General features: G+C 42.0%; 1 protein-coding gene across 3 annotated transcripts in view; it reads right to left on the reverse strand.

Annotated features, from left to right (window-relative positions):
* The window catches only part of LOC138268480 (immunoglobulin superfamily DCC subclass member 3-like), a 108,360-nt gene that overhangs the window by 67,122 nt on the left and 22,210 nt on the right, over positions 1-19,028 (reverse strand). For all 3 annotated transcript variants that reach the window (XM_069218186.1, XM_069218185.1, XM_069218187.1), the window contains exons 3-6: positions 18,636-18,780; positions 16,879-17,009; positions 11,729-11,866; positions 10,917-11,075 (exon numbers count right to left, since the gene is read on the reverse strand). In XM_069218186.1, the coding sequence (XP_069074287.1) occupies positions 10,917-11,075; positions 11,729-11,866; positions 16,879-17,009; positions 18,636-18,780 (573 nt within the window). The remainder of the gene's footprint in view (positions 1-10,916; positions 11,076-11,728; positions 11,867-16,878; positions 17,010-18,635; positions 18,781-19,028) is intronic.

A 19,028-nucleotide genomic window follows, 5' to 3' on the forward strand; every position in this document is an offset into this window, starting at 1 on the left:
TCATTCAACACTTGGAATCGAAAAGCTTCTGGGAGTGCAGCGTCATCTTTTTGGATTTGCTATTAAACTCGGGGATGTTGGTCTATCCCCAACCCTTGCACCAGCAGCTGAGAGTGCTGTTTCATGACCAATTTGTTTGACATATATTTAAGAACTATAACTAGTCTCTTTGAAGTTACATCAAAGGCAGCCTAGGGTGGTACTTCTGCGGAGTTAAGATTTTCTTTCACCCTGAGATCGAGGGGAAAAATGGGAAACTCGATAGGGACCTGCCTCAGCACCTGCTTTTTGGAACTGCCAATGCTGAGAACCGGCAGGACCTAGTCCACTTAAAGCCCTGGGGTGACGTTAACCACTCATTCTTTTTTTGGAGACATAAATAACTTTTTCAAAACTCCACTGTCAACCAAAGTCTATTTAAAGCCAATTTGTCAACAGGTACCAACTACCTGCAGGAAAACACCTCCACAAAAAAATAACATATTCTCAATGGTACATAAAACTTCAAATACACAAACTCAAAGTTAGGAGGTCGGATGAGAGCACCCTGGAGGCTGAATCATCCCCAGTGTGTGCTAGGACCTTCTTAAAGTCATAAGGAAACTCAAAACCTCTCTCTTCGTCATTGTATTTCCTACGTTACACATCCAGACTACAGCAGGAGTTACTACACTTACACATTAACTTCATCAAGAGGTAATATGTATCAAGAGTGCATCCTATGTAGGGGATCTATCCACCTGGACCCTGCCTGTCTTTTTACCTTGTGTTTGCATACTGACACAGCTGGCCCTCTCCTGTGACCCAGATTTGTACCATTGGTATTGTAGATCACCATTGCTGCAACCACTTGCAAGCAAAATTACACCAGACATTAAGTTGAAAAATCTGTTCTTGAATCACATTATGCTGGAGATGATATTGTGCCAATGGTTGCCAGTGAAGTTGCATCTTCTGTACAAAGTAAAGCTCTACGGGTCTAGACACCGGGATGACTGTTGATTTGCCTGTCACAAACTAACCAACAAGAAGCCAACAGTCAGTACCTAAAAACGACCCTCATTCCGCCCAATGGAATTCACAAAGTTTTATCATGAGACCTCTGCAATCACAGGACTGAAGCACAAGACTGAACCCATCTGACCGTTTTACCTACGTTTCGTCACCATTAACCAAGCTTAAGGGATCAGCTCTCCATATGGCTCTCAGATGATTCCCGCTCTTTACTGCCTCAGTCCTCTGCAGTTGAGAAGCAGCACCCACCCTATACAAACACAATAATCAAGTCATATGAATTCATGCCATCGTCTTTCCTTCTGACCATTCATCACCCTGGGGACGGCTGCTCCCATCCTTCAAAAGAACCTATTCTGGGTCAAGCCCGAGTTTCTGGGTGCTTCAGACCAAGAAACTAGGCCCTGGAAGCTGTCCCTGAAGTCCAATCCTAAAATGTGTTAGTTAATGAATAAAGTACTTTTTGTAAAATATTTGATTCTAAGCCACTAGAATGGGCACCAAAACCCTTTTCATCAATCGGTAGTACAGACAGTCGTATTAATTTCTGAGTGATTTGAGCTTTTTTGGAAAGAAAAGTTAAGAAGAAACTAGAAAACAGCATTGGCAGCTCATAAACTTATAGTATAGTTTTCTGTAAATGCTTCCAGGTTTCCTACAGGTTGCAGTTACTTCCTTTCCTTGTTGTGATGTTATATCATGTAAAAGTTCTGTGTGGAGTGTCAAGTGGTTCCACAGGATAACTTGTGATCAGTTGGAGCCAGTGTAACCTGCAGAGGGACTGAGCTTGTAGTATCATGCTCCTAGTGGAGCATAATAAAACATACTTATAGTATAGTTTTCTGTAAATGCTTCCATGTTTCCTACAGGTTGCAATTACTTCCTTTCCTTGTTGTGATGTTATATATTGTCAAGGTTCTGTGTGGGGTGTCAAGAGGTTCCACAGGATACCGTGTGATCAATTGGAGCCAGTGTAACCTGCAGAGGGACTGAGCTTGTAGTATCATGCTCCTAGTAGAGCATTATAATACATATCTGAATACGTGTCCTGTGCATGCAAATTCTATCACTAAATTCTCTGTCTGCCTTCAGTGGCCTATGCATGCCTTCACCTAGGTGGTCTTCCTTGCAGTTATCCAGTGGGATAGCTCCGTTGCTTGACCTAATATCTGCTTCATGGATTTGTTTATAATCTGAAATTACAAATGTGAATGCCCTTCAGTGACTAGTCATGTGATGTCCACTGATTTTGTTAATCATACATCTAACCTGCTACCAGCCAGTTTTTGGTGTGCCACATGGGTGACCATATCAAAATGTTATTTAGAGCCTATTTTATACAAAAGTGAACCTTACAAGTGGTGAAACAAAGGGGTAAACTTAAATGAGTAAATACTAATAGTATTCAACTTATAGTTGGATCTAGTATTGTATTGCCACTTTAAAAGGAACATTTACTAAATTGTAGCTCAGCGCAGCTCAGCAACCAAAGTTGCTGCATTACGCATGGGAGGAAAGAGCCCAAAATCACATGTACCGAGTGTGACCTCCTGCTGCTGCTCTCTTCCCCCGAACTGGTACATAAACGGGCTGCCTAGCGCCATGCACACACCTTTGCACCATGGTGAACGCTGTATGTGTGCTTCTAGTATAGATTTTGTACTGGAAAGGTGACTTTCCAGTGAAAAAAAATCCTACTCATAGACAAACTTAAAAAACATTTCAAACATTTGATGTGCGCTGTACAGTGCAGCACACATGCAGTGTGTAACACACTAGGAGAAATAAAAGCATTATTTAAGGCGTTATTTTTTGATGTAAGGTCTTCACAATATTTGTAGAAATGGCAGTACCACCAACGGAACTGTCTTGATGCGAAGCAGAGCAAAGCAGCGTAAAGTGCTATATGAGCCACTTTAAAGGCAGCTTTCCAAGCCCCAAAACATTCTTGTGCTGGAAAGTAAATATTTTACCTAGAACACTGCATTTCATAAGTTTGGATGACTTTTCGGTGGCAAAAAGGCTTGATAAATCTGTCTCTAAGGGGCATATTTATACGTTGTTTGCGCTGTTTTAGCGTCATATTTTTTTACGCTAAAACATCGCAAACTTAAATCCATATTTATATTTTTACGTTAGACCCGTCTAGCGTCAAAATATTGGAGTTATCATTTTTTTGGGTGTGTGAACCCACCTTGCATCAATGAGATACAAAGCAGGCGTTCCCATCCAAAAAATGACGCTAAGCCCTTAGCGCCATATTTATCCCCTGTGCAAAAATGATACACCGGTGGGAGGCGGACCCAAATAATGAGGCTAAGCTTGCTTAATGTCATTAATTAATGCCTGGTTCTGACCAGGGGTTAAGGTACCTGTGGACCCATTTCCATTGTCAAACACCATGGAATGGCCCCACAGGTGAGCATCCCAAGCCCCAGGAACACCCCCACCCACACCAGAGGGACCCCATAGGATGGGGGACCCCCATCCCAGATTAATAAGGTAAGTATGTTTTAAATATTTTTGAAAGTGCTATTGGGGGCCCTTACATGGGGCCCCCTGTCTGGCACTGGGTGTAATGGCCATGCCCAGGGGACACAGGTCCCCTGTGCTAGCCATTGGGGTGGTGGGCATGACTCCTGTCTTCACTATGACTGGAGTCATTGTTGGGGGGTTGTGCGTCAAGAAATGATGCTAGGCTGGTTGCCGGTATGATTTTTGCTGTTAATCAGCATACCGTCATTTTTTGTCGCACAGCCTCTTTTTCCCATACCACCACCCGGCTAGCGTCTTTTTTGGGGGGATACTAGCCCAAGCTTAGCGCTGGCTTGCGCCATTCCTTAAATATGGTGCCCAGCTGGCGCTGTAGAATGGCCCAAGCTGGCGCTATACTTTTTGATGCAAAACAGCGTTAGCGCAGTTTTGCGTCAAAAAGTATACATATGCCCCTAAGTGTGTAGATCTCCTATTTGAGCGACTGCTTAGGGGCTTTACTATTAGCATACATGTGCTGTACAAATGCCATCAAACAATGTAACACAAGACAACACAACACAACAGTTATGCCTTTGTGGGTCTTCACTACACTCCCAATGGTTACCTGCAACCCTCTCCTCAGACCACGTCTGTTACCACCTGCACCTGCAGAAAATCTGCGCTGTGGAATTTCCAGTCTTAAGTTCCATCTCAGAAGATAAACGCCTGATCCTACAAATCACAATATTTCACTTTTTGTCAGTGACATTTTCTGTACACCCAAGTAAAACCAGGGCTCACGAAAAGTTTTGTAAGTCAAGCCATTAGCATTTCGAAGGATGCTTTGGTGGAATGGGCACCGTGGACTTCGTCCAACTTCATACACAAACGAACATAACCCGGCATATAGTGCACGCTTAGTTATGTTATCTTACTCTTTCATAGGAAGCAGCAGCCGATGACGCTTGTGGCAATTTAACTAGCTGCTAGTCCGTGGTAGTGCAAAAAAGTGGTTCATACGACGTGCAATATCCAGATTCTTTTTGTCACCAAATGTGTTAAGGAGAGAAAGCGGTGTGGGACGAAATGGTGCATTTGAGGACCGGAACTGATGCAGACAGTGTCACACAGAGGACATGGGGACATCTCCCGTCCTATTACCTGGGTAATTAAGGGGCGTTGGTGGCTCATTCGGAGAGCGGGCACTATTTCAATACTCTGTCCATTCGTTCCGGTTATGGACTTTAATAGGCTGGACCTTATCTGCTCCTTCCAAACGCATATTGTCCTGCCACCTTGGCCATAATACAGAGACATAACTCACCCTTCTGCCTTCAGCGCTTGGGTCCTTTGGCAATTTTCTCTGCTGAGCCATTATTTGTGCACACCCTCGAAGAGATGCATGGATTTCAGGGGCACCCCTAGCACACTCAGGTTAGAGGGCTCTGTAGGGTACATATTATCTGTGGAGATCTGTTCATATCCTCAAGTCCTTGGTTCAAATGCTGGGGGTACCTACACCCATTTGCCCCTCAGATATCTAAAAATTGAGCTTTCCAGAGTTGAATAATACTAGCACCTATTATGTTATAGTTAAATACGTGCTCCACACAACCATTGACGTATCCCGTGCTTGTCCTCACAGCCAAAGCCAATTCATTTTTTTTGGATGCAGTATACAATGATTCTGAGAAGGATTCATTGACATTGTTAGTGATTGTCCTGCAAATATAGATGGCATGGATCCAGCCAACACGGACCGGTGCTGAACATCACAAATTAGGTATGATTTCAGCGCTTTCCTAGTTTAGTCTGTCCACAAAAAAAAAAAAAAAAATGGAATTTAAGAAAATAGACAAAATTGTGCTATTTCTGCTTAAAAACAGAGAGATCAGTGAAAGTGCTCCATTAATCACATTAGGAAAAACTGTGATGAAAAATCTTTGTTTAGATTAATGCCTCTATTTTTTGGCAATTATCACGGGTAAATTTGTATGGAAAAGCTATATGAGATAAATTTTTCTCTGCTCTTTCTATAAGCGCATGAAATAAAGCACATATTTACATTTAATACTTGAAACCTATTTCATATGAATGTCGTTATTTAATTTGATAATTAATAATGTGCCTCTTCCGTTTTTTATTAACTGACGCCCGTTTGAAATGTAAATTGTATTCAAAATGTGTTTTTGCACTTTGCACTGGAGCAGCTCTATTAGGACCCAACATTCTTGCTATGTGGAGTGATAGATGGGGCTGTTCTCTTCGCAGAGAAAATAATAATTTCAAGAAATCAGTGTTTTAAAAACAGATTCTCATTTGCAGCTGAAGTGATCCGGCGGAGTGGGGGGTGAGAGAAGACCCCCTCCACTGGAGGGGTGTCTAGAAGTGGAGTCATGATATTATGCATGCTGCTTTTTTTTCTTTTTGTTTTCCTTTCATAAATGAAAGAGCAATTGATCTCAGAGCTGCGAAGAGCCCCTCCTCAGGCCAGCCCCCCTTCACTGAATGAACCTCTCCCCCACCCCTCACTGTGTCATTAATTAAAAGGGCAGAGAATGGGGCCAGCTCACTCCAGGGCTCTGGCACTCAAAGTCAGGGGCAGGAGTTGCTCCCTTATAGGCTGCTATTAGCTGGAGGGTTAGGGGTTATATGTGTGTGTGTGTGTGTGTGTATGGGGGGTGGGTTATATGTTGTGCACTTGGACCTGCCCATGACAACATGGCACCATCTGCTTTTATATGCTATTTTCCTGACTCCAGATCTCAACCCCCCCCCCCCCCTCCCCCCAACCCCACACACTTGAAAGACCACTTCTGCATGTACCTTTGGAATGCTGTCTTATTAAAAGGTGTTTTTGTGTGGCAATAAATAGTCCATGTCCCCCCTCTATCTGCTCTTTGTCTTACTCTAACAGCACTTGTCCTTTTGTTTACCCCATTCCTTCTGTTTAACACATTCTTCCCTTATCCCTATCTTCTGTCTTTATCTCGTCCATCTTTTACACTTTGTACCATTTATCCCAATGCTCTCCCTCCGTCAACCCTTTGTAGCCCTATTTCTCTCGCTGTGTCTGCTGCCCCTCTATGATCCCTCAACTGCACATGCTAGAGCTAGTTTACATCCCCACAGTGGCCTTGCCTACTTATATTTCCTTGTTGTACTTAAAGGTTATGTTTGGGCCTTTAGAACAAGTGCAATCAAACACAACCAACACATTCAACTTTAAAAGGGAAGTGATGACTCTGCTATCCTAGCCAACCTTGTGGATATTAGTAGGCATAATAATATTATTTTAAAAGGAAAATGGCATGACCCATCAGACAAAATTTCACACATACCTTCTAAACATATATGAAATTCTAAGTATTACCCGCTTTACAGTAGCCAAAAAGATAACACTAAAACAATTTTTGGATATCTGGTCGCCAAATAAAACTTTATTTTTCATTAGGAAAGCGAAAGGAGGCTCTGGGTCTGTATTTTGTATGTTAATATCTATGTGTTGGATTTGTATAAGTACAAGGGACATAACTGACCCTACTGCACCAATATATCACCTTTATTCTACACTGAATATGTCCCAGAGATTGTGATATATGCTGAGTTTTTCTTGGATGGATTAGACATACTTTGATAGGTGGCTGGGCTCTATTGAGTATTTATGATGCACAACACGTCTTAAAATAAATAAAATAAAGTATCCAGTTTTGAATAATGGCAGCACTACTATTAAACTTTAAGTGTGCATACAAAACAGAATAAAAAATAACCACTGAGAACTGGGGGCACACATGACAAGAGTATTTGTACAATCACTGATGAAACTATATTGTGCATCAATTATGAGTTTAAATAGTATTAGGTGCCACGTAACCCAAGTAAGATTGACATCAAGATTAAACATGCATACTAAAATTACATGTACTTTACGTTCCTAGTTTGTAGCTACTCGGATTTCACACATAATTGAAAATCATGCAGTCTTATTGGAATGAACTGTACATTTTGCATACTTGGATATTAAATAGGAATAAAGATTGTAAAGCCGCTTTTAAGTTAGATATTCACTTTGCTTGGTTAATTTTTTATAAATATGTATTGTCGAGTTTAACATGAAGACATAGAAGCGGTCATGGGGGTCGACAGTGCTGGACACGGCTCAGTAACAATAATGTGAAGCCTGACTATGGGACAGATTGAATGTGGCAGAGCCAGACATGGACAATTCACATTGAACAGCTGCGAACAATGAGAAATGAAAAGATCCCGGACATTTCTCACTCTCTCACCCTTCCCCCCTCCGATGTTCAATAAGGTGCCATCAATCCATCAGTATGCAGGAACAACACCAGAGACCAAGGCATTGTCCCTCGCCCTATTTATTTTATCTCAAGGCCTACCAGGTCAAAGGTTGGAGTTCAGGGTCAAGGGGTTTTCTAGGGACTTTCTTCCTTCCCCTTGCTTGGTCTCTTGGCTGGACAAGAGGGATGGACCGTCTGACCAGCAGATGTCAGGCCTAGGTCACCAGCCTGGAGGCCATTCTTTGTTAAGGAGCCCAGATGAGAAATGATGGTAAAGTATTAAAAGGCTGCAAGGGTCTTCCATCTGCTCCCACAAGCAGCGCCCACACTTCTCCTATAAGCACCATTCAAAGCCTTTGTTTTTCTCATTTGTCAATCGCTGAACTCCCTCCGATACAAATACCAACCAGTATGCCCCCTTCGCTTAAATGAACTTGACAGTGATGCACTGACCAGTACAACTAGGGAGTAACTTGAGCATCAAGCGAGTCACCCTTGACTCAACCCAACCACAGAGAGATGTGACTTTTGAACCAACCAGGGAGAAAATAGAGAAACCCATGACTCAAACCGAGCAACTAGGGGGCTGGAGCTCCAACCAACAGAAGGCTGGCCCGCTTTTCAACCCAAATGTTGATATTAAGTGGCCAGTCAGTTACCAGATAAAAAATAATTAAAGAGAACTCACATTAACAAAACAACAAGAGAACGTATCTGACTCTGCATATTTGTAGTTCAGACACTCTAACTAGATACTCAAAACTTAAAACATACAGACAGATAAAAAATGCTGAAACCAACCATGGGAAAACTAAGGCCAGATAACAACCCGCTATTTCAACCCACCAGAAAGTGAGCTAATGCTAGTCTCTTGAAAAATAAAAGTAAATGAGTCAAAGCAAATAGGACATGTCTCACAACTTTAATCAGCCAGGAAACATCTCAGTCTTCGAACCAGTTTTAGAGTGAACAATCCTCCAAACCCAATGTTAAAAAACAAATACCCCAAGACTCCTACCAAAGCAGGAGCAAGCAGAATATCTTATTAACCACAGTGAAACACTAAGCTCAAACAAACCAAGGAGTGTTCAGTAACGCAATATGATAGAAAGTGACCTAGATCCCAAACCAACCAGACGGTTACCCAAAACTGAAACAAGCAAGTCTGTGATCTAATGCTCGTATCAATTTTACAAAGTTCCAGGGTTAAAAAACGGTCTTTGATCAAAATGTAATCTAACTCAACAGACAACCATTGCTCAAATGAATGTGACAGCGGCCCACGGCTAAAGCCATTCAGACTGAGGATCCAAGCTGAAATAAATGAGACAGTGATCCAAAGTTCAAACCAGGGTGACAGAGAAGCAACGTTTAAACCAACCAACCAAACATCCAACAGTAAAACCATTAACTGAATGACCAAAGGCCCAGGCTAGCCAAGCAGTGAGCCAAGCCTCAAACCATAAAAACTGACGCAATGCTAAAAAAAACAGGAGTAATAGAAAGTACAAAACTATCAGACAGTGAACCACTTCTGAAATCCACTTAAGAATAAGTCAGTGCTCAAACCTAAAACAAACCATGAAAACACCTAAAGGTCAAATCAACCGGCCTCTGAACGAAGGCTTGAACCTGATAATACATTCAAGGCTTAAGCAACCTATGAAGCAATCCAATGCTTAAACCAGCTCGGAACTCTGCGGGAATAATCTGAGAACTCCCCATTAATGAAATGTCTCCAGTTCTAAATAAAAAATAAAATAAATGTGTTATCTAGCCAGAATCATCTTCTATAACATGAGTACTTGCAAACATTTCCCAGGGGGGGCACAAAGTACTGTCTGTGACATGGCTGAGGGTCGCCCCAATGCCACCTGGGTGATGGTAGGGGTGATGAAAGGTGGGCGGAAGGGGATGCGAACAGATGCAGACAACAAACTGAGCCTTCATGTGACTTCTGTCTGCCACCAACGATCTATTACCATTATTTTAGTTAATGTGTAAATAAATTATGTCTGTTTTACAGCTTTCTGAATGTTCCTGCTTTGTCAAGTGTTCAGCAGCCCAGTACTGCTGTTCACCAGGGGGCCACAATTAAAGGTCAGGAGGGCTGCATGCGGCACCCCGGGCCGTACTTTGAGTATCCCTGTTCTATAACAACATGCTAAAGATCCTCCACTGCTATGGCTCATAACTTAATACTTCAGATAAAAACACATGCTGTGATGAACAACATTCCTACAGTTCATCTTCCTTGTATAGACGCAGACCAGTACAGTGTAGCTTCATCTGGTGTAAAAATAATGAGCAAACTGCCCCACTATTCACTAATGAGGCCATTCAACAGTCTTCCGAATCCAAGAAGTTTGCGCTCTTTCAAACAGCCAGTATGGTTTCAGTTTTTAATATAATGTGAGATCCCTTGCGTCCTTACACAACAAAATTGGTTGTATGGCTTATTGTTCTCAAAATACTTTGGAAGTGTAAGGGATGGGAACCAATCAAAAAGCTCCAAACACTTGGTTGTCGAATCAATTATCCTTAGCCCCTTGAGTAAATTAAAGAATTCCCAGTATTGGAACTAAAGACGCTCACCCACTCACTATCAGGAAATAACTTTTCACTTCTCTGACTGAATCTGCAGATCAATGTAGTGTATACAGAAATTCTCCCACTATCCCAGCCAAGTAATGCACCACAAGTACCAGTAAGATGAAAGCCTCTCTGCTAACCACGTGTGCGGTACCAGCAGTTATTAACCGCTCAATCATCCTCAGAGGGCTGAAATGTTGTGACAACTACTTCAAGCATTCAGCAAGCATGGAATCATGTCAATGGATTTACCAAGTGAGGGCACAGCACGCAATCCCCAAAACATCAGAGGGCACACCAAATGATGAAGCCTGTCAACGTTGTTGTCAAGCTAAAGGGTACAACAGTGGTATTTCCAATACCAAGTGGACACTAACAATATTTGCGGGAAAGAAATAAAGCCAATGACATATTCCAGTAGGAGGGCACAGCAAAGGTATTCTGTATTGTAAATACCAATAATATTCCAAAGTAAGCAGACAGTACAGCATTGTCAAGATAAAGGGCACACCAATGGATTTCCAGGCTCACCTTGTACCATGAGCATGCCTTGTGCAGTACGGCGGACACGGGTGCCCGGCCTGTTGGCTGCACATACATAAACCCCTGAGTGCTGCACAGAGACATCAGAGATCATTAGGTTACCAGTTCCAAGAACCTGGATCCCTTCCACACCTATTGAGCGTCCGTCTGCAAAGGAAACATACAAAAAGATGAAAACTATATCATTCTATTTACATGTTTCTTTCCTGTCTCTCCCTATTTTCTTTTTCGTCCCCATCTTGGGGTATTTCCTTCAAGTCACTAATAGACTGACCCCTGAGGAAATCTGAAGGTTAATTACTGGTATTGTGTTTTTACTGGTAATTTATAAAACGTGCTTATGCCTTAAGAGGAACAGCAAATTGAAAATGTAATAAAAGTAAAATATTCACTGTCAAGGAACTAGGGGAAGACCTGTCTGTTCCAATCCTTTCTGCACAATTCCTGTTTCTCGTGGTCTACTTTTCACTTTTCATAAACCCTACATTGCCTTGCTCTCTCAGACTAAGGGCCTGATTTAGATATTGGCAGAGGGGTTACACCATCACAACATCCCGTCCGCTGAAATCTAAATTCCATAGAATATAACAGGATTTAGATTTCGGTGAATGGGCTATCCGTCACCATTGTGGCAGAGTAATCCTCTGCCAATATCACAATTGGGCCCTAAAATCCCAGCATTTGGTCTACTTATTCCTAATTCATCTCAGAAATTTCCCAAATTCAGAATACTAGCAAGTGTGACAAATCTTACAAGATATATAAGAGGTAAGTTGGGTCAACTTGTCTGCTATCCTTACCCAGCCGACTCCAAGAGACAATGGGACGTGGGTTGCCCGTGGCAATGCATTCCAAGATTGCAGTCTGGTGGACAGTGAGGGTCAGGTTCTGAGGACCCGAAAGGATCACTGGTTCCTTATACGTTCTTGGGACAGAAACTTTGGGAAAAAATTGAAAATTTAAATCAACAAGGAGCATCAGAGTAATGGGGCACAATACATGGCACAGAGCAATGCACAGTGGAAAAACTCTATTTAGCAAAACTGCAGAGTATCGTGAAATAAGAACAGAGAGCTCATGGGTGTGTGAAGAGTGTTGTAAAACTACTAAATCTGAGGAGGGTGAAGTGTTCATAGTCAAAAATCTGTCTATTTTTTATGTCAGGTAGCCAGTATCCTTAATTATGGTTAACTCCTATCCTCCCTTACTTGTATTTACGCTCACGCTCCCTACAGCTGTTGTTTCTGATGAGTGGTACCACCTTGTCACCATTTACAACCATTGCTTTTATCGGTTTACATGTCTGTACACCCCAGCAAAATGTGATTCTAAGTATCTCTTCAGTGGCCACTGAAAACCTTCGAAGGTTTTTGCCTTGCATCCGAATGTGGGCGCTCAAAGTCCTATCCAGGCTGCTCTTTTCATCATCCGGTCTATGTCTGAACCAAATTGTGACTCTTCTTATTTAAGTGGTTGTTCGAGGCTCTCTCAGCCCCCCCCCCCCCCCCCCCCTCCCTCCCCCCGGCACTCTGGAAGTAGATGATTTTTACACAAATCTACTTTCAGGAGAAATACCTATTATGAAAACATGCTTCCCAATCCTAAAAAAAAAAGATTACAGCTCAGTTAACCGGTTTCACATTGAGGATTTTTGTTTCTGGTGATTGTGCCTGTCTCCTACCCAGAGCACTTCCTTTGTATCATAACAATTTGGAGCATACACACACATTTGCACAACTCAAGTTTGACAGGAAGGAAATGTGCATATGTAGGCCTAAAATGTATCACTTTTACTCCCCTTTTGTCTTTTTGAATGTTTTATGGCTTCAACAATAAAACATCAACCTACTGCTCAGCTTCATGAGCATTGACATGTTTTTACAATATCTTAATAGAGAAGTAGCCATTTCCAGGACTAAAGGGGTAATTATGAACATGGCAGTCCAGACAGCCATGCCGGTAGTGGTGGAAATTACCACAGCCAGGCAGCCTGACGATGGCGGAGTTCTGTGTCCGACAGGCCCTGCATATTGGGCCGGCGGGGTCCACAACGGGCTGGCGGTCTGTGTTTAGACCACCAGCATGAACACAGTGGGAAATCCCGCCGTGTTCATAATGAAGGCCTAAATATTTGACTCCTTTTTCTGAAAAGATTGTGTCCAAGTGGCATCTCAGACACAACGCCTTCATATCCATACCTTTTAGTCATCAAGATCATCATTTGCTGAGTACTTAGGCTGGATAAAGAACCCGTGTTCCTCAAGCCTTTCCCTGGCAGTTTCCCCTGCCAGGGAAAGGCTGGAAGAAGGGGTGCTCTGGGGCCCCGGTCACAGCCCCGTCACGCAGGTAACTGCCTGATTTTACGAGCAGTGATATGCGCGACGGGTGCTGCTGCACCCGCTGCACTGTGGCATTGACGACAGTTCCATGTGAAGCCGTTGGCAATGTCCAGGCCCAGCATTCTGGTGGGCGGAAACACTATTTCGGCCCGCCGGCCCTGCGTATTGGGCCGGCGGGGTCCTCAACGGGCTGACGGTCTGTGTTTAGACCACCAGCATGAACACGGCGGGAAATCCCGCCATGTTCATAATGAGGGCCTAAATATTTGACTCCTTTTTCTTCAAAGATTGTGTCCAAGTGGCATCTAAGACACAACGCCTTCATATTCATACCTTTTAGTCATCAGGATCATCATTTGCTGAGTATTTAGGCTATGGTATTACCACTCCAGTCCCTTATATAATCTGTTGTTTCAGTTCCCAGAGTGGGGTTATCTCGAAATGGCCTTGTTATTGGCAACTGCTTGAAACCACTTCAGTTTATTTTTGTCACATGAACTTTGACTTCTTCAAATTACTGGGTGGTCTCTTTGATTCTAGATGTCAATGCGAATGTTTTTTACTTATGGGAGTCAAAGCTGAGTGCATTCAAATACTACCTTGTGGTCTCATCTATCAAAACATGGCTAACACATGACCTGATTAATAATTTTAATTTTGCTTGTGGCTAATAGGGTCTTGTGTTTGATACGTAACCAATACAATATTCAAATTCACTCCGCAATAGAAGAGAAATAAAAAAAATAATGGAAAATCATGGACCAATGTGGAGTTTTATATAGAGAAATATTACTGAAAAATGCACAACAGTGCGGAACAGACCAGAGTATTAAGGTAATGGGCAACGTTATTAAACAATCATGTGCAACATGTGGTGCTGGAGGGCAATGAAGATTTGCATATTCTGAAGTATATTAGAAAAAGTACAGATTTCAAATGGAATGAGAGAACTTCACTGTACCACTAAAGACGACAAATTAAAAAACAGAACGTGGGATCAAAAATATTACTTTACAATGTCTTTTTTTTTAAATGTACAGGAAAGAAAAGAAGGGCAGCATAGTAAGGATTAATTACTACAAAGAAGAACTGCAGGAACTAAAATGTCCTAGCAACATATTTATAGGAATGCAGGAAAGATTTCATGATAGTATAAACCACAGCAGAACAATGCAGAAATGTGTAAACTAGCACAGAGTAATGATTATAGCTGTGAATTAAATATTGCATGTACAGCGAAACAATGCAGTAATGTGTAAACTAGTATAGAGTAATGCTTATAGCTGAGAATTAGATATTTCATGCAGTGTAGAGCAATGCAGTAATGCGTAACCTAGCACAGAATAATGCTTATAGCTGAGAATGAGATATTTCATGCACAGCGCAACAATGCAGTAATGTGTAAACTAGTGCAGAGTAATGCTTATAGCTGAGAATGAGCTATTTCATGCACTGTAGAGTAATGCAGTAATGTGTAAACTAGCAGGGTAATGCTTATAGCTGAGAATGAGATATTTCATGCACAGTGCAACAATGCAGAAATTTGTGAACTAGTACAGAGTAATGCTTATAGCTGAGAATGAGATATTTAACACACAGCGCAACAATGCAGAAATGTGTAAACTAATATAGAGTAATGCTTATAGCTGAGAATGAGATATTTCATGCACAGCGCAACAATGCAGTAGTGTGTAGCCTAGCGCAGAATAATGCTTATAGCTGAGAATTAGATATTTCATGCAAAGCAGAGCAATGCAGTAATGTGTAAACTAGCACAGAGCTGCCTTTAGCTGAGAATGAGATATTTCATACACAGCGCAACAATGCAGAAATGTGTAAACTAATATAGAGTAATGCTTATAGCTGAGTATGAGATATTTCATCCACAATGGAGCAATGCTGAAATGTGTAACCTCGCACAGAGTAATGCTTATAGCTGAGAATTAGATATTTTATACACAGCGCAACAATGCAGAAATGTGTAAACTAGTACAGAGTAATGCTTATAGCTGAGAATGAGATATTTCATGCACAATGGAGCAATGCTGAAATGTGTAACCTCGCACAGAGTAATGCTTATAGCTGAGAATGAGATATTTCATACTCGGCGCAACAATGCAGAAATGTGTAAACTAGTACAGAGTAATTCTTATAGCTGAGAATGAGATATTTCATGCACAGCGCAACAATGCAGAAATTTGTAAACTAGTACAGAGTAATGCTTATAGCTGAGAATGAGCTATTTCATGCACAGCGCAACAATGCAGAAATGTGTAAACTAGCAGAGTAATGCTTATAGCTGAGAATGAGCTATTTCATGCACAGCGCAACAATGCAGTAATGTGTAGCCTAGCGCAGAGTAATGCTTATAGCTGAGAATTAGATATTTCATGCAAAGTGGAGCAATGTAGTAATGTGTAAACTAGCCTAGAGCAGTGCCTTTAGCTGAGAATGAGATATTTCATACACAGCGCAACAATGCAGAAATGTGTAAACTAGTACAGAGTAATGCTTATAGCTGAGAATGAGATATTTCATGCACAATGGAGCAATGCTGAAATGTGTAACCTCACACAGAGTAATGCTTATAGCTGAGAATGAGCTATTTCATGCACAGCGCAACAATGCAGAAATGTGTAAACTAGTACAGAGTAATGCTTATAGCTGAGAATGAGATATTTCATGCACAATGGAGCAATGCTGAAATGTGTAACCTCACACAGAATAATGCTCATAGCTGAGAATGAGATATTTCATACACAGTGCAACAATGCAGAAATGTGTAAACTAGTACAGAGTAATGCTTATAGCTGAGAATGAGATATTTCATGCACAGCGCAACAATGCAGAAATTTGTAAACTAGTACAGAGTAATGCTTATAGCTGAGAATGAGATATTTAACACACAGCGCAACAATGCAGAAATGTGTAAACTAGTATAGAGTAATGCTTATAGCTGAGAATGAGATATTTCATGCACAGTGGAGCAGTGCTGAAATGTGTAACCTAGCACAGAGTAATGCTTCTAGCTGAGAATGAGCTAATTCATGCACAGCGCAACAAAGCAGAAATGTGTAAACTAGTACAGAGTAATGGTTATAGCTGAGAATGAGATATTTCATGCACAATGAAGCAATGCTGAAATGTGTAACCTAGCACAGAGTAATGCTTCTACCTGAGAATGAGCTATGTCATGCACAGCTGAACAATGCTGAAATGTGTAACCTAGAACAGAGTAATGTTTATAGCTGAGTAGTAAAAAACAGAGTCCCAAGAGTGTATGTTGAACAGCGCTGACCAGTAAGCAGTATTCAGTAGTTCACAAAAGAAGTGCAGTTGTATGTGGAATACTAGAGAGGTATGTAGAGTGCATGGGAATATTTCACAATACCAAGAATCAATGAAGATTAGCATGGAGTGTGAGGATCAATACTGAACATTGTTGAAGAGGGCACAGTTCTGCGCAGTAGAACATACAATAGGAGATTAGTTTGGATTATCGTGAAGAAAAGCAAGGTAAAGTTGAATGCTCCAGTCTTGTTAAGTAACCCTAAGTACTGCAGAGTACCACAAGTGGCACGAATGATAGAATGTTTCACTGCAGCCCTCACCTGTGATGGCTAGCTCGGCCTCCTGACTATATCTGGTGTTTGCAATGTTGGTAGCTACGCAACGGTAGAGGCCTGTGTCAGCACGTCGGACCCCCGTGATCTGTAGGATGCCGATGGGCAGTAGGGTTAGCCTGGTGGAGGGAAAGACAGGTGTTAGGCAGATAAACTGTGTATTAGCAACCACATAGAGTGCAGTTTTCATATCCCATCATTCCAGACGATGGCAAACATCGCCTGGAATGATGTAACATGGGTCTCCTTAAAATGAACATCAACTCCAAATTGTAACGCCTTTCAAACTTACGCTCCTCAAGGTTCTTTGGGATTCGGAGATCATTCTGTGTTACTGATGATACAATGTTCCAGTCCCGGCCTTGACTTTTCTAAACCACTGTCATATAATACTTTAGTCCAGTTGTTTCATTCGATGTGCTCCAAGTCCACAGACCTCATAACCTCATATACATTTGGTTGTAAATCGAAATCCTAACAGTAGGAAGACTGTATTCCTAGTACATGGAGTCATCTAAAAAACATATTTAAGCCTCTTTTCTGATCTATTAAAGTGTCACTACTAACACTGCTTGGGTTCTTCACCTTTCAGGTATTCCGAGAAAAACGGAAAAATGAGTCACTTGACAAGGTAGAGGCAGGTTCACCCGCTATATCCCAACCGGGTGACTGCTGGAAGTGAAAACCAACCTTCCTGCCCTAGTGGCCCCACACCTAGGAAACTTATTTTCAATGTCCTTTATACCTCTCAACTGAGCTAAAGAAGGTGCTGCCGGTCAATAAATGTGAATAATGGATAAGAAGATGGAATTGATAAAAAAATGTATTTGTGGAACCAGTTTGCTAATTCTGAGACCCACCTTTGAATGCCTGAAACCACCCTGCCTCCCATGGAGATAAGGAAGGAGACTTTCACCTATTACTCTCTGCAGATTCTTCACTGCTGACTCTGGGGTTGCCTGGCTCCACTTTAAGTAGACCAAAACCCTCTGACAATCACCCTGATGATACGTGCCTTTGTATGGAATCTATGGAGATATTTAAATGTCCATCCTAACCCAAACATGTTGGTAGTTGCTGGGCTTTTAGTCTCTTTTTACTGTACATATATTTGCCAGCTGAAGGCGGTGGTCATGGTATCAGAGTTCCCGAGTGATTGGATTGACCCCCATCTTAAATGCAATAAAGTTATGGTTGGTCTTAGACTAAATAGAGCCAGTGTGTCCACAAGTGACATCTTCACAGTTCTGCAGGGGAGGTTAAGCCGCACCTGAATTTCCTCTGCCGAGACAATGGCAGCTCCTTAGTGTAGTGCTTCTTCAGCAACACCCCTTCTCTTCTACTCTTTAATCTCAACCCAGAGTAACCAAAATTGCTTCTTGCAAAGTCCACCAGCTGCCTGATTCCCACTCTCTCAACCAAGCACGCCCTGTAAGGGACCCTAGCACCATGGTTCATGTGTCTTCAACTGGTCTCCTCCTGAGATATCCCATCATATCTTTCGCTTCTTCACATTCATCCAAGAGTACCCTAGCTACGTAGCCTATACGTTCCCAATTAACAGTGCATCCTTAGGGATCATCCTTGTTCCAGGAATCATTACCTCAACCACAGAGTGAGGTTGCATCAATAGGAGCACCCCGAGTACTGGGGTCTAATGTTGTTTCCTACACACCCATGTTGCTGGAAAAGTCTTAAAACATCTCCTAATTCCAGAGCATAGGGGCTCACCAGTGTCCACTCACCTATAGTCCTCTGTTATCAGTGCGGTCCGGTTCCGTTCCCAGGTGATAACAGCCTCTGGCACGCCATAGATGAGGCACTGGAACCGTGCTACACCGCCCTCCTCCACCGCCATGGACTCCGGATGCATAAGAAACTTTGGCAAAGCTGCAGCCAAAAAAAAAAAAAAAAGGGAAAGATATATGTTATTGTAAATACAAAGGTTATTAGAGATGGAGACGGTCTTCTCACACAGCAGTCTAACTGCATTCATGAGTATTATTAACACTTCAACTGTGGTATAGACAAACAAAGCTCTGTCATCATACAGGTATTGCAGTCACCGCTTAGATATGAGATATAAATAGGAATGACGTAAGAGACGAGTTCCTTTACAAGATCTTGTATCCGAAGAG

This window comes from Pleurodeles waltl, chromosome 12 (assembly GCF_031143425.1).
Source record: "Pleurodeles waltl isolate 20211129_DDA chromosome 12, aPleWal1.hap1.20221129, whole genome shotgun sequence".
NCBI lineage: Eukaryota > Metazoa > Chordata > Amphibia > Caudata > Salamandridae > Pleurodeles > Pleurodeles waltl.